This window comes from Spea bombifrons, chromosome 4, assembly GCF_027358695.1.
Source record: "Spea bombifrons isolate aSpeBom1 chromosome 4, aSpeBom1.2.pri, whole genome shotgun sequence".
NCBI classification, from domain to species: domain Eukaryota; kingdom Metazoa; phylum Chordata; class Amphibia; order Anura; family Pelobatidae; genus Spea; species Spea bombifrons.
The window spans coordinates 45037307-45054685 of NC_071090.1; the positions used below are offsets into that span (position 1 = coordinate 45037307).

Consider the following 17379-nt stretch of genomic DNA (forward strand, 5'->3'; position numbering starts at 1 on the left):
AAAATGGTTCTAGCCTGGAAGTGGATTTCTGTACACCCATTGGTACCCATAGTCTGCTTGTGCAGAGTAGCCAACTAGGGCTCTAAGAAAATCAATGATGTATTTTATTTACATCATTCAATTTAGAAATATATTTTCTTCTGTTTATATTCCTATACATTAGGGATGGAAAGATGAGCATATTGATTTCAGTTTCAAAGAGGGGCTGTCCCCATGGGACACCTGGGAGGTACATAAGCCCCCTCTACTGCCAATGTAATAGTAGAACAAACTAAAGTTAGTTTGGGGTTTCATGAGTAAAATCACTATATTTCTGAAATGAGGAGGCATATGTGGAAGAAAAGATATACATATTAACAGCAACATCCAACTTCAGGTCTCTAAGACCAGTGCTTCAAGTAAATTAAGGTATCCAGCATTAGTAGACACTGGGACAATGCACAGACACCTAGTTTTGTAGCTACTGTGAGAGAGTTCCTATCTGGTGAACCCTGCGTGAACTCCCTTCTTTCAGGGAACATTAAAAGTGGAAGTTAGTCTGGAGTTTGGCACCAACCACAGTCTAGTTCACATGACATTCCACAGAGTTTTAGGGGAAATGCTGTGCCTCTCCCTCAACTGGACAAGCCTCTTGACTTGCAGACTAGCACTCGTTTCTTCTGCATAATTACAACTAATCAGAAAGGACCTCACGTGTGCCAAAAACACATAGCTGGCACTGCTTATCCCAAAGGATGTCCTTACTTAAGATTCTCACAGAGAATAGAACAAAATATGTTCAGATTTGGCAGAGAGTCGGGGAGAGGTGGTGTCTGGCAGCATTCAGCTGGAGTGGCATGTCCAGTCAAGTAACCCAGCACTAAAGCGGCCCAAGATATATCTGTCAGGAAACACACTTTATGTGTACTTTCCAGTCTTGTCTGAGACACATATAGGCAAAAGGAATCTATAGGAAGCCATTAAAAGCCATTTGGCATCCCAATGGGTACAACAGAACATCAAAACGTTTCAGGTAGTAGCCCAAGATGTTTAAATCAGAACAGCTCAGTTTGCTATTGCCCCACTGCCCTCATTGCTAGCCCTCCCACGTATAGAATAAAAACCTATTTAGCTAAACAATAGGCAAGTTCATAAGTGGCAAACCTCACATGTTGGGAAAAGTTCCTTTACATACGGATCAATGCATGCACCACTAAAGACAAGGAGACACATATCACTATATAATGCATCCAAATTACTTTATATTTCACTTGAATAGGTCAATTGTTTCTGCACTACACTTGAAAGAAACTCTAGGACGTTTTCATCTGACATTCCTGGATCCACCAATGTCAGCACACAAATATGCTACTGATTACTAACGCACACAATAAATGACTGCAACATCTCTCCAAGCTATGCTCCTGGCTTTAGTTTGTTCGTTGGCTGTCACGCAAGCGCTTTTCACTAAAATAACAATTTAATAGCTACCTGGGAAATTGCTGCTTTGTGAATTACACCAAAAAAAAAATGTGAACGATACAGCTTCAGAACACAAAAAAGTATTTCAACTAGCGCTATTACTATGTCACCCTCTTGAAATCTCAATGTGATGTATCATTTAAGAGAAACTTTTGTCTCATTGTGTACATATCTTGGGGTGCATTGCAACTAGGTTTGCAGGAGATCTGTAGTTTCAATTCATGCATGTTATGAGAAGGCACATTTATCCTACAAAATGATTTATACTGTATATATATAAAGAATATGAATGTTTCAAGCTGTGATATTAAATTCAATGAGGCAAAGGTTCTATGAATCTCTGGAAGACTCTGTGGAGATTGGCTGTCCTGGAGTTTCCAGAATACTATTCTATAGAAAGATAAGTGTGTGTAAAATGAAGATAACTTCATTCTGCACTTGCATACTTACCACTTGCAGTTTGCTAATCATTCTGACTTGGCGAAATCCCTCTGTTGGTACACAGTGATCTGCGTGCCCGTTGCAAAAGCAACTGCCCTTAACGATAAAATCATAGACGGCATAGTGTGCCAAGTACTGAGGTTTAACTTCAGGATCCTTGGTCTGGCATGGACATGTCTGCTGCTTCAGAAGTTGGACTCGTAAGTTGGTGATCATCAGTTGGTCTTGTGCCTCTTCACTGTAAGGATCTTCAAAGGCGTAAGGAGCGGACATCGCTCGGTATATAACCTGCAGAAAAAGGGATCCACAGGGTTAACATACATGCGCATCTTCCAACAAACACGTTTACATTAGTCAGTATCAGGACATCGAAACATGTTTATATTTTGCAGCAGCATTTCTGAAATGCTTCAGCGGTTCCAAGGATGCCGTTGGTGTTGAATTTTAACCTAACTGCAACACATTTAACATTCTTTAAATTTCCAGCTATTAAATATTTTCAAAGATTAAAAAATACCTGAGTAGAATGGCAAGAGGTCGGGTGCATGCTGGGAAATATGTTCAACACACAAAACATGCAGTTGATGAGATTTAGTAAATATTTCTGAATAAATTACCATTTTTTGCAATAGTGGATGTTGCGAAGGTATATTTTGAGACAGCTAGACTAACGTTAGCTTGTGACAAATGACGCATATAGCTGTATAATGACGCGTAAGGGTGACATCATCTGATCCATTACGTCAGCACAGATTATTATTTATCTATTCATTTATTTAATGTCACCCATTGATTACAGATATGCACAATAAAGGGTCCCAACCATTTCGAATGCCATTCTATTGTCCATCAGTTATACTTTTTGGCATGTATGAGTATTAGACTAGTGAAGAATATTTTTTATTGTTTATTGTGTAAAATATCATCTTCAAGCTGTTACCTAGATGACAGGTGAACAATATAGATTGGAGCCCTCTTACCACTTGCAATCCAAATGTCTTCTATAGTTATATCATACTAATATCCAGAATGTAGGGTGCAACAAATACAGACAACTATCTTACTCAACCATCACATATGAGCCACTCGCCATGTACAGAATTCTCGGCTATGCTAATTCATCCCTGCAGTGTTTGCTTTAGTCTGCTCATATGACATTAAATGCACCATTTCCTGGTGAATTGGTCCCACTTGAAAGTATCAGAAGAACAAAATATCTGGATTTTAAAGGATCCATTACAAACTCTAAATTACGGTGAATGTATTTTTAATGATGAAAGCATTGCAGGTCAATCTACCTGGCTAGTAGATGAGCACCATTAAGAAGCTCTTAAGATATATCCAAGTCAATATTAAGTGTAATCTTGAGAACAATATATTTAATAGAAACAGATGCAGAGCGGCCATCCATTTACTCTACAATCTAGAGACGGATGGAACAGCAAAGGATAGAAATGGTCTGTTTTTTGTATATTGAATGGTAAAGCTAATATTTATTTGGTGCTAGATTTTTATGACTTGCTGGGTAACATTTGACAGCACAATTAAAATGTGATTTACAGGGACACCTGGAAACAACAAAGTACTGTAACGTGACAAACTATGTACACCGCACACACCTGGCAGACGGGCACCATGTTTCTTTTAACCCATTTATCTCTGAATTAACTTTGCCTCAGGAAAATATTGAAAGAACGCGGTGTGCACCCACTCTTATGCTTCTCACATGCCAACTGGTAGCAATAAAACAGCAAACATTAGCTGTGGACAGTGTCATGTAGGACCATTTAAATGTCATAGCCCACTTATAATACAAACGTTTAATACAGCAATACAGTAGATTGTAAGATCACAAAGACGGGCGCTCTTCTCTTTTTGTACCAGCATATTTTAAGGCAGGGCTTGCCTAATTCGAGTCCTCAAGAGTCTCAAACAGGACAGAAATTCTATTTAGACTTGCCTGAAAACACATAGTTAAATGATTTTTAATCGAGATGGCTGTGCAGCCTTGTCTTAACATGTTTTAAAATGTATTGTCAATTTTGCAATCTAATGAACAAAGGTCAGAAAACTAAGAATGTTGGAAGGATATCCAAAAATGGATTTTTAAAGTTAAAATGAGACAGAGCTTTTACATATAATGATGCCGTCACGTTAGAATCGATTACCTAGGTAAATCTAGAGCATAAAGCAAGGGTTGGCATCTGCACTACAGTGTATGGGAGATGCTGCTGAATAACTGCTGGCAGATGTCACTAGGTAACGGTAAATTCTGTGTTTATCCTTTAAAAAATAAATTAGTCTTATTAAGTAGAATATAAATTGGAATACTATCCTAATCCAAAGAATTACACAGGGATGAATTATCCAGTAACTCTGAGTAAGGTAAAATACGTAGACATGATGCATTGGATTGCCCAAGCCGTGTGTTATGCATAGCTTGGATTTGTTTTTTTTACACATTATCTGAAAATGTTCCCAGAAATGTTCACTAGCACTTAATTACGATGTAATCCGTTAAATTGATAACACAGAAGGAATGAAAACATGTTTCTCATTTACATTTCAAAAGAAAAACGTTTCTAAAACAACAAACGCCAGTTTTCTGTATCATAAAAAGCACACATTGAAAGGCTCTCTCCCTTGGCAAATGCTAAATTATATGATATGGTGCTATATTATAAACAGATTTTTTTCTACACAGGTTAAACAATAACACAAAGGGTGACTTTCTATGGGGGGGACATCATAATTTAGCGAATGAATCACATCATTTCATTTTATATATAGGGTAAGAGCGATTAGGCTAAATGCCAGAGCAGTAAACACACATCTGTTTACCGAGGCAAAAGCTATTCCCACATGGTATATTAACCATTAACACCTTGCGTGCAGGGGACATAATACCATGATGTGTAATTGGCGGTTAAAGGATTAATTTGTCACCATAGGTACATAAAAGTCAACTTTGTATCACCTGGCCTATTATATAGCTGCAACAATTTCAGATTTTTTACTGTTTCATTTTTTAAATGCTATATGACAAAAGGTGTATTGTGTGGTGCCAACAGTGTGGAAAATCAAAGCTTTTCAGAAAAAAAGATATTTAATCTATGTTTACATTCAAGTTATAAATGTTTGTTCTATTTAAATTGCATAGGGGTTTATGTACTAATCTGTAGCAGTGCAGCCATATTGTGTTTTTTCTATTTTTATGCACCTTAAGCTTCATATTTGTTGCTATTGGCTGCTATTGGTTGTTGACCACATCTGTGTCAGAATGGCAAATCGTCTGTAGTTAACTCAAAAGATGACAAGGCACCATTGTAATTGGTCAGAACTATTAGTCGTGCATGCTCAAGTCACCTCCCCATGGTTCTGACAGGCGGATAATAAACAACAATGGCACCTTTGTTGTCTTTCTGCCGTTCCGTAGTAACCTTTGGTGTTGTCCTATGCCTAACCCATGGCAGTGCTACCACCCGGCCTCTCTACGCTGCCGTCCTTACTGCTGAGCATCATGATACGTTGTCATACACTGACTCCGCACAGTCCTCCATAGTGTTAATGGGCTAGTTGGGGAGATCAGCGAAATACTCTAGGTATGCCCTCGGTACAGTAACAAGGCATCCAACGGGTTCACGTAACTCGTGTTATGTGACCCTGTAGTAGTAAGGTGGCAACGGCACTGCAGCTCGCAAAGAGAGCATGAGCTACAATGAAGATTGGGCTACATGTGAGGTAAAAATGAGGGGTAGGGAGAGCGTGTGTGTTTGTGTGTAAGTGTATGGTGTTAAAGTGTGATGCTGAATGGTGTTAGCATGTGTGTCAGCATATGATGCAACTATATGGGGGTAGAGCATTCATATGTTAGTATATATATGCATAGTATATGTCACAAACTGTCTACTACAGACTAGTGGGACCTGACAGCTGAACAAGCTGTTATTGATTTAGTGAAGCTGGACCAGTAGGAGGGACAAGGTTGGCAAGGTAATCAAATTGTCATCAGAAGTCATGGTACACCTTTAAAAACTGAACTTCTTCTACAGACTGTAAAACATCCACCAAACACAGGAATGATATACCCTTATACACATATGAAAATACTGAGACACAGAATGGTTCATCAGTATTTGAATGGTGATAAAAATACTGGAACACAAACTTGCATTGTTCAAAATGTCACAAAAGGTTAAGAGCTTCATCCAAGAGATAAACATACTTCAACTGCCTGGAAACTTGGCTAATTTAAACCACATTGGAAATCTGGGAGATATTATCAAGGCTAGAAAGCAGAAAAAAATAACTTATCATTAAAGGAAACTTAATATCCATATTTGTGATAAACATGTGCTTCTATGGGAAGGTAAAGATTAGGTGTCACAATTATGTGAACTCAATGTCAAATCTCATATAATGAGATTACATTGCAGCATACCCCATCCTAAAGGCTACATACTTTTGGGTATAAAGTTATAAATGTTTGTGAGAAAAAAAAAGTAGTTATTTTATTTAGTACTAAATAATTTGAAAACCACCAAACACCAAAAGTGGAAGGGAATAGTCACCCTGGGTGAACCAATATGTAAGAGTGAAATGACGAATGAGGTCATTTGGTAATGATGGGAGCTTGTAATAATATCTCTGCTTTTGCAAAACTGCTTTGGAATTACCATAATGTGCAATGTCAACAAATGAAAAGTGGCAGAGCTTTCATCAATATATCCAAAAGCGTCACAAAAATCTTGTAATAACTAACAATTTGACATTCTGTTTCATTCTGATTCAATAACTGCACAGAGTGCTTTACTCTTGCCAGCATGTTTGTCCCTAATGGCCAAACAAGTAATAAATTAAATTATATAGTGGTTTTAGCATTTGGCATTAATTATGCCATTGTAATGATTCATTTGCTATTGACCTCAAATTCAGGTTATTTGAATAATAACCTACTCACATTTTCCTTTTGTATTTTGTGGTACACCCACACAGCTTCATTCTCTCTCCTGTAGAAGGACTATGAAATGTGTGTTGTGTAACATGCACATAGCCAAAGCAACTTGCTTTGTACATACACAAATGGACAGTTTATGTCGTGATTACACAAAAATTGTAAATGTTCCATTGAGCTGAATATTACCTTCAAAATGTTAATATATGTATGACCACTTGAAACATACATTATATGGGCAAAAGTATTGGGACACCTGACCATTACACCAACAAGGACTTTTATGACATGGCATAGATGGACAGGCACAGATGTTGGACCAGAAAGCCTGGCTCACAGTCTCTGTTCCAGTTCATCCCTAAGGTATTGGATGGAGTTGAGGGCCGGGCATTGTATGGGCGAGAAGTGCTGAAGGGAATATATCAATACATTTTGGACAATGCTATGTTTCCAACTTTGTGGGAACAGTTTGGGGAAGGTGCTTTTCTTTTCCAGCATGACTGTGCCCGAATGCATAGGTTGTTGGTGTGGAAGAACTTGACTGACTTGCACAGAGCCCTGACCTCCACCCCATAGAACACCATTGGGATGAAATGGAATGGAGATTGCGAGTCAGGCCTTCTCATCCAACATCAGTGCCTGACTTCTACTGGATGAATGGGCAAAAATTCCCACAGAAACTCTCCAAAAACTTGTGGAAAGCCTTCCCTGAAGAGTCAAAGCTGTTATAGCTGCAAAAGAGGAACCAACTACATATTAATGTCTATGTATTTAGAATGTGATGTCATAAAAGTCTCTGTTGGTGTAATGGTCATGTGTCCCAATACTTTTGTAATGAAAAATCAATGGAATGTTACCGTAATTAAACTTTTAAAACCATGGACCAGAATTGTTTTTTAACATAGAACACCCAATGTGTTTTAATGCCAAAAGGCTAAGACTTTAGCATGTTTTATGTTCTAAGTATTAAATAAACATATGGGATTCTGTTTAAAAATGAACATATGTGACATATACTTATTAAAACCCACTTAATGTGTATACTAAGGAGAAATACATCTTAAAAGGGACACTATACAAAGTCATCCAAGTTTCCAATGAATGCTGACAATTTAGAAGGGTTCTGGAAGCTTTTCCAGAGCTAATTCAGTATGGTTTTGATGGTGCAGAAAGGGGATGTCTGAGCTACATTAAACGGTTTGAAAGTTTCATAGATAAGTTGTAGGGGGAGGAAAGGTATGGGATGCAGCAGCGCAGTGATGACATGAACATGACATGAACCTTGGAGAGAAGAAAGGGTAAGGGCAAAGCAGCGGAACATTGCAATTTGACATATAATCAGGGCCAATTATGTTAAGAACTTTAAGAGATAAAAGATAATTTTATTAGATGCTGGGTGTATTTCTCTCTTTGGAAAAACTATGTTTGACAGTTTTTTGTATCCCTTCAATTACAAGGTTTATTACATCAATGTATTGCATTACAGTGGTAGCACCCTTGCCATAGGAGCAAGCTTTCTAGAGTTATAGTAGGAGTTCTCTGTTATGCATAAGTAAGCAAACTGTATGATCATAAGTTGTATTTATGGCCCATAAGCACTGGTTTGAATTCTATTCTGCGTTCTGGAAACTGCGAGTCAAAGCAAAACCTACACGTTTTGCATACTCACTAAAATACATTGAAAATTTGTTATTTAAACTCTAGCAAGTGTTTGCATCAAATATATTTGCAGCCCGAATTTGAGTGCAATTACGAGAGGTTCACATTAAAAAAAGTATTAAAGAAAAGGATACATGTTTTATGCAACACTGTAATGTGCATAATGTGTATATATGTCTCATTAATAACAATTTGTATTGATACCGACATAGAAGTGATCTGTTATTTAATACTAAGCAGGAAGATCTACCATATTAAGGGGAAGTGAGAGATGGAAGATAATTGTGAAAGAGTTTTCTATATTTGTTTTAAAATATACCTTCCCGTCTCATATATCCTCTAATCCTACCACTTATGTGAAGAATTGAATTGTCATTTCTCCTGCAATTCCAGTTATGGCCACAGGGGGAATCTGAAATAACATAACCCAGGTCTTTCTCTTCAGAGTGTTTTCTGTGTTCCTTTATAATTGTGTTTTAATATTATTATTAATAATTGTTTTATATAGCGCCATAATATTCGGTAGCGGTGTACAATGTATTTAGTGGTAGTCTGATACTTGTTAGCAAGGTAAATATAAATATGTATGTGTCTGTGTGTTTATAGGACCTTCAAATCCATACTAATTTTAAATTTAAATGTTTTCTTTACAGTCCTAAAATAGTATTCAGTTTGACTATGCATAGCTACACAGGTCTAGCATTAACCATAATCCAGGAGTTTAAATATGTTTATGCATCCGCCGTACATATTGTGCTAACCAAAGGAAACAGATCAAAAATAGATTTTTTAAAACAGCAACAGAATTACAAAAAACCCTGAAAGATATTTGTATAAGGCATTTCTAAAAAATGTGCGGTTTACGTAAATTAAATTATTGTTTTTAAACCATAGCATAACCACATCCCACCTAACTGCATAAGCAGCAAACTGCATATAAAAAGCAGCTGAAACAAATACCATATTCAGAAAAAGCATGTAAAGCCCTTGATATTTGAGAGTATGTTACAAAAGGACAACAAGTGAGCTATCATTTCATGGAACATACGCCTGTATAGTTCACATGGCTGGTATAAACAGTCTCTGTTATGTTTATATACATTACATTATTATGTTTATATACATTAAAGGAATGTACTATTGGATATTTATGCAGTAAGAAGAATGTTCCATTACTAAACAGTAAAGGAAAATAATGAGCTTGTTATCTATGGTGCCTATGCTTAATTCAGACTGCTGAACTTAAACTGCCATGGTCCTCCTCCATGCTATGGCTCCAGTGATCTTTAATTTATAAGAACATGTTGCCAAAGATTCACATAGATCAGTCACCCATATCAGATCTGACGCCATCAGGATAATTGTGCCTCAGGCATCACAGAGAGATACATTTCAGTGACAAGATGTTATTATTCACTTGTAGGTGACCATATGTCTCATTTACCTGAGGCCAGCTATTATACGGACGGCTACAACCAGACTGTACAATTCTCACGTTACTCAGCCGCAAAACAGGTGAAGATGCTCAAGACAAATTATGATCTATGAATCTATCATGAAAAAGGCATGTTTATAAGACTTGCATTGACAACATATTTGCATTTTTTCTTGCCGGAGTGGCTTTAACTATTCTCTTGGCAGTCTCAGAGTAAATGAAGGGACCTATATGGATCCACTTGTGTGAACCTTAAGTAGGACAATACATAGCACCTCTACAGTCCTTTTGGACTCACAGCACTCTATGGCCAGATATAGAGGAAACGGTGTCCCCTTTTTAAACTAACAAAGTTTAACACAGACTTATAAAGCAGGAAACGCATGTGAAATTATTACAGGATATTAGTATGGTATGTACCAATTCTCACGCACCAGTTCAATGTGTGCTGGATTAGCACAGTGCTGACACAACACAGAATTTATACTTTCCTATTCTTTCCTTTCTTTAACCCCTTTGAGCAGAAATATGCATTATAAGGCAGGTGCATCCTGTCACATACTTGGTTGAATTAATATTTAAACACCTGGACGTGTTCGTCTCTTCAGTGACGTTTTTTTTTTACAAGCAAAAATGGCCTAAGAGTTATATCTACCTTCCTGTACTTATTTCAAAGACCAATTACTATCCTATACAGAAATACAGATTTTATCAGATTTATTGTCATTTAATGCTCTACAGAAAATCACACCTGAATCAACAGGGGTGGGGATGTGTGTTTTCACAGTTGTATCAGCCTTCTAATTTTAGGTATTCGTTTTGTATGGCATGGTCCTCTTTATGGAATTCATAAGCAGCACTAGATTTCCAAAAAGGTAAAGTGTAGGTGATCAGCTCAGTGGGCACTATCCAATTTCCTCATGCAATGGCAGCTGACAGGGCCGTGGTAGTGTCTTACGGTAGATTAAGAAAGAGTTGTTAATGTCTAGAGGTCTCTGTTTGTCTTTTATCTATCATTGACTCTCCACCAACAGTAGACAACCAATTAAAAATATCAGAAGGCCTGGTAATCTTAGACCCTCTATATAATTATATATTGAGGAACCTCAGAAATCACAGTGAGGGCCATTTGTGTCAGCTAAAAAGACATTTGGCCAGAAGCATGTGTACCTACTTGCAATAAATGTAATCCTAATAGTGTCTGCAAATTAAAGTTTGTATTAAAGCTAAAAAGTACTTACATTGTGTACATACAGTGATCTACACATTGTGATAAAAAAAATGCAGGTAAATAAACAATAGAATTTGTTTGCGCTGTCCCTTAATCATGAAATCATTGTAAAATATTGTATTCAAATTAACTACTGCGATGGGGAACAGTCAGCAACATTGTGGTACAGCTTGCTACGGATGGTGTGCCGGCTACAGTTGTTTCTTAACCATCTGGTTTATAGACACCATTCTATCTGGTCTGCCAAATTAAATACTTTTGTAAGTAAAGGCATAATTTGTAGAGCTGTTGAAAGTTCACACTTTTCACCATAATTAATGATGACCTAGACCTAGCCAAAGGCACTTTCCTCCTTGTCAGGATATGGCGTCATATCCCAGTGCTCCACTTGTTAAGGATGTTTCAGGCCGAAGGAAACTAGGGATGATTCTGCCAACTCAGTACAGTACTCCATGGCGTTAATGGGCCTGTTGAGGAAATCAATGATCTCCCTTTTAACTGGCCCACCGAGCAGTGGCTCTAGAGGAATCCTGATCACCCAATATGGTGGCTGGCCACCTGCTATGAGGCAGAAGGGCTATAACTCTTTTAGTGCATGCAATTAATGTTTCAGGTGGAAGAGCACCTTTATGACCGAAGGGTTAAAACAGGTGGCAAACAGTTACGTAACAAATCAGCATGCCATGTGCAATTTTAGGGACCTTTGAGGTGGTTTAGAATAAACCCTCTAAGGTATGAATGCACATAGTGCTCCTACACCACAACATGTTTTTATTCCCTACACAAATACTGACTCACCAATTTTTGTTTTGTCTGCAATCTTAAATATTTTTGCCTCAGGTAAACTAACACACACCCCTCACCAGTAGAGATTTATGGCCTGTGGCCTGTCTTTTTCTTGAGATACCTGCTCTTTGAGTAAATAGCACAACCAAGAGAGGGGCCTGCTCTGACTTGCAACAATTAGCAGCGTGTTCATCGATACTACAAAGCTAAATCGTACACAATCCTTGTGAGGATACAAACGGATAAGGTGGCTAAACTTAAGACATTTTTGAATGCCAATAAAGTGCTGTGTGCTGGTCATTATGGTGAAGAAAACATATCACAAAAAAAACATAAGGAATGCTTTATCAATGAACTTTGTAAGTACTTTAAGTTAAAATGCATTCTTTGCATATGTTAAAATACATTCTTGAGAGCACTGTCCCCTCCATGGTCTGGTTTTTGCACCACTTTCTCCTGCCTTCTGCTCATGCCCAGGGGTCATAAGCCATCTCAGTAGCAGCAGCAAGCAGTAGACCTGTTCAGTCGTACCCGGACTAAGGAAGAAAATAGCGTAGGTGCTCCTGCACACTGCGTTTAAATAATCTTGCAGAGTACAGCCGCATGTATTTAGTCTATGGCTGCACAATAAGGTGCTGGATCTGCCACGCAAAGGTAAGTGACCCACGGGCCATTAGCCTGGTTCCTCATAGGGGCAGAGAGAGAATGCAAATGCTTGATGGATTCTACTGAATCCCCCATCCAATTGCAAAGGGGGAAATGTGTTAATAATATAAAGGCGACACACTGCTGTCATATGCATTAAAGGGCATGTGATGACTGGCTTTATAATGCATACAGTTTATTATATTTGAAATAGTACAAGTTGTGTAAGGGTAGTGGAGATCTATAGCAGGGTGTGTTATGATAGGGAGATGTGGAGGACACAGGGTGTAATATTATAAGGGTTTGAGGGTGTTAAGGGCAGGGTGCAGAGCATTAGCTTTTATTGTCCTATAGTGCTGTGTGTATTATGTTAGGGAGCTGGGTGTGTGTTCTAGGGACCCAACTGCATAATGTTTAGGCCAAGTAATGGTAGATCATTAGATGATCAATTATGGAAAATACAATGGGGGTATGTATAAAGAGTAATTGCGGGGCAAAGTAAAAAAAAATGTTGCTACATTTGCTATGGTGACTGTGCCCATTTACTAGTTTACAAATCACTGCTCTGTTATCCAGGATTTTTGGTCACTCATTTTACATATTATAAAATAGAAAGCACAGTTGTTGCACATCAAGATCCACCTGAAGAAGTAAAGTAATTCATTTACAAGAGTTAACAACCCCACCACCCCATTATTAGTTGGGGTAAGTGCCATGCATCCTAAAACCAAGACATTTGTTTTCCTCAATGTGATTTTGTAATAGCACCCCCGTGATAGCTGTGGATCCTATAGAAACAATCAATAAAATGTTTTGTCTTTTTATGGATTTATCTGTAAGTGTGCCATTTTTGACTGTAAAACAATTATAACATTACAAGCCGAACTTACTGGGAACTAGGATGCAGAGGGAATTATATTAGGCTCTACATCTTAGTAGCCTAAGTCATTGTATATCCGAAACAGAGAAGGAGAAGTACATTGCAAATTATAATAAAAGTGTAGAGCTGATTCTTAATTAAATCAGATAAACTAAATATAAAAAATGTGACATGAGTCAGGAAAATTGTCCAAGAGCAAGACTAATCTAGTCTAATGTCATAGTAACACTATAACTTCCATAATCAGTCCTAAACAGCTCTTAGAACTTATCAACAAGTATTCAGCAATCAATGTGTAACAAAGCGATTTGGCTCATCTGGGTATCAAACAAAGACACATTGTTTTCCTATTTCTGTATCATTATTGATCAGACATCTGTCCATCTTCCTTCAGCACCCTGCGAGAGTGTTCAGCAGTACGACACAGCGCAAACAGACTTTTAAAGTGGAGCCATTGAGAACATTCTAACCACAGATAAACTGGATTAACTCCCTGTCTTTGTTTGATTTAAATTAAATCATTAGAAAATCTAAAAAAAAAACCTTTAAAAAAAAGTTCATTGATGCTAAGCCCAGTAAGACTATGATGAATGCTAGGAAGACCATTTTATAAACGCTAGTTTAATTACTACAATAATGCCTCCTTCACCCTTTTGTTTTAATCTAGCAGATAGTAGTTTAGTATATTGCTACCTACAAAAAGATGATGAAATGTTTAACTAAATAAAAAAGGCTTTGCTTGAGTTGTGGTTTTGCACGGTAGCTGCCAAGTAGCAGTTACTATAGGTAGAGTTTGGCTTGTTTCCATGGAAACTGAATTATGTACTATTCAGGGCCAGCTCAGATGTTTGTCCTGGAGAAACCACATTTGCAATCTCTCCCGGCAAATCGCCCTTTAGTGAATAAACTCCACTGTATGTCTCAAATTATGGTTAAGAGTAAGACCTAAACATTAACTGCGGCATTCGTTTATGTACCTAACGCCCAACATTTTAGGGACTCCTTTATGGCTCCTTTACACTTAGCCAATTTAATTCTATACATTCCTTTCTACCCTATATGATGGTTTATTAACTCATACAATGTTGACTTTAGCACAAGCTAGGTCATGGGCTTGAATTTAAAACAGGTAAGATACATACTTTCATATTCTGTCCTATCAAAGGTGTAAAGGCCAGCAATCCACTCATACACACAGAATTCCATGCAACAGAATTTGATAAAATCTTATAAATAATGTTATAGTTTCCCACACATGGAAAACACTTGGCCCCCACTCAAACATATGTTACATCATTTATTAATCTGAATATTAATATGTACCTAGTCATGCAAGTCCGGTTGTTCATCCCCTACTCCCACTGTTTGCACTATAGATCTGATGATATTACAGAGGATTTGGGAGTTTCATTTCTTTTGTATAATGGAGTATCTATTTGGGGTTAACTAAGGTTAATGAGCAAAAATTAGCTTGCTTTGAAATAATCTCCACAGTAATAAATGTCATTCGATATGGGAAGTGATTCTGGAATTGCACAATAAGGAAAATGATGTTCCTGTTCAAAATATTTCAACTTCTTTTTAACAACAAATATTAATTAGGTAAGAGTGAAGGTCAGTTCACTATATTGACCCAAAACTCTCAAGATTTGCAAGACTGGAAGCAGCCTTTTATGAAATTCCATGACAAAACAAATAAAAATGTGTCTTTTATGTTACTGAAATCAAAATAAGCGTAGTTACTAAAGAGAAAAAGGAAAGAGAGAGATTATGAGATTTGAGTAGAAAGAATCAGAGATGTCTTTATCTTATGTCAACATTATCTTTGTTGTTCCCTTATTCCTATTAAAATAAAACTCCTGGTTTGCCAGAGTCCTTTGTGCGAATCCAGAATTTAAACTTCACTATTAGCTCATGTCTATTAACGTTCTCTAATCTGACATCCGCAGAAACCCTGTATGCTCTGTAACTCCAATTGGCCCTTTTTTAGATGATGTATCATTGAGAAACATCTTCTCTATACTGGTGGTTATTGGCTTTGTGTTATGCCAGAAATTTATACACATGTTTTAGTTATTTAAATATCTACAATTTAGATCACATGGGATCATTATATGACCCAAATTGATAAATGCTGTCAAACCCTTGTTAATCTTGGTGCTTTTCTGATGAACTATACGTAAAATGCTTCTGGTAGAAGTCCCAAATGTTCACACGAAAGCAGCCGAGGGAGCAATAACCCCCCAACACACCTTGCCAGCCCTAATTGCCAAATATTTTACTTTGAAACCCCAGTGAAAGCACCACAGGGCACTAGTTTAAAAAGGAAGAAGTGTTATTCACATTTCTAGCATGCACCCAGTATCAAACCATATCACAGGAATGTTAAACTGTAACTATCCGGGATATGTGAATTTATTCAGCTTGATAACATATCAGAGAAATATGGACGGCAAAAGGGTTCTCTGCATTGTTACATTGTGTAGTCTGCAGAAAATGCAAATTCCTGGACACTTGGACGCCACGTCAAGAAACCTTGGCAGAACCAATTTGTAAACACCAAGAGAAAAGCAGTTACTTCGGAGAAAACATTCTTAATTATTCTCTTTCAGTTCCAAGACAGAAGATTTATTTCACTCATGGAAGAAAATAAGGAATATATTCCTCACTTCCATAAATCATGTTTTAACGATTAGAAATAGGTGTATAAAATCCCTTGGGACGGTAATATAAGCGGTTAATAAAAAAATAGGCAAAATATTTCCTTCTTTAAACCTAAAATAAAACAAGGTCAAATTGTGGATTTTTATTATGATGGACATGTAAGGATAAGAAGTTTGGTGCCTCCAAAGTATAAATACAAGATAAGGAGCAAAAATATATTATTCTACCTAATGAGCATCTTACAGATGTTATGGAATATGAATATTGCTTAACACAGCTCCACTCAACACCAGCCATCCCACTCCTCAAACTAAACTGATTTATTAAATATAAGCAGGACATGGTAATCTTTTTTAGGTTCCATTTATTAATTAAATTAATGTATTTGGGGGGGGTAGCTGTTAAAATGCTATCGGAAAGAAGAATTCTAAAACTAAATTGTAAAATGTGTCTAAAACTGATATTTTTGCTATGCTCCCAATCCTAAACAAGCCGTGTCTAATTGGGCTTATTAAGAAATACACTGTCATGCCTCCTCTTGATTTATATCCGACACAATCTTCCCCTCATTTACTTAAAAAAAAAGGCGGTAGATATAATTGCCCCCTAAACATAAATTACCAAATGCATGCCTTGTCTCATTCTAGTTCCTTCTAGGCACTTCTTTGGTCTTTAAAGTGGTCCTGTCACCTGATAAAATCTTACATTAATCACCAGGGCACAAAATCATCTGCTTACAGTACATGTGAAAAGTTGAAAAGGTCTGACTTTAAAATAGTTCTAGCTTTATAACTGCGACACACGTAAGAGTATATGAGAAGGGTGGTATACATGCCCTTTACGCTACCAGTATAATGAACCCCAGTGCTGGTAATTTGAAATTTAACGTTCCATTAAAAGTCTTTATTAAAAATGGCTTCCTGACTCCTTGGCTAGATGAAAGTTATCTTATTAATGTGGAGGGCCTTGTGTAATTCAGAAACATATTATGAGAGAGGCACTATTACATTTATTAAGCAATATTGTAATATTTAAGTGATTTTCTGGCACAAGGCACAAAAGACATTGTCAGTCCCATCCACAACCAGATGTCATTGACCTATATGAACTGTTGAATGTACTTACTTTTCAAGATGCAGCATATATTGGACATTATAATGATGGCATTTTCACTTGATACCATGCAGTATTATAACTTGTTTAGACCAAGAAAACAAATTGTC

General features: G+C 37.1%; 1 protein-coding gene across 1 annotated transcript in view; it reads right to left on the reverse strand.

Annotated features, from left to right (window-relative positions):
* The window catches only part of NTN4 (netrin 4), a 53227-nt gene that overhangs the window by 21817 nt on the left and 14031 nt on the right, over positions 1-17379 (reverse strand). Inside the window, exon 3 of the mRNA XM_053462037.1 lies at positions 1912-2190. Coding sequence (XP_053318012.1) covers positions 1912-2190 — 279 coding nt within the window. The remainder of the gene's footprint in view (positions 1-1911; positions 2191-17379) is intronic.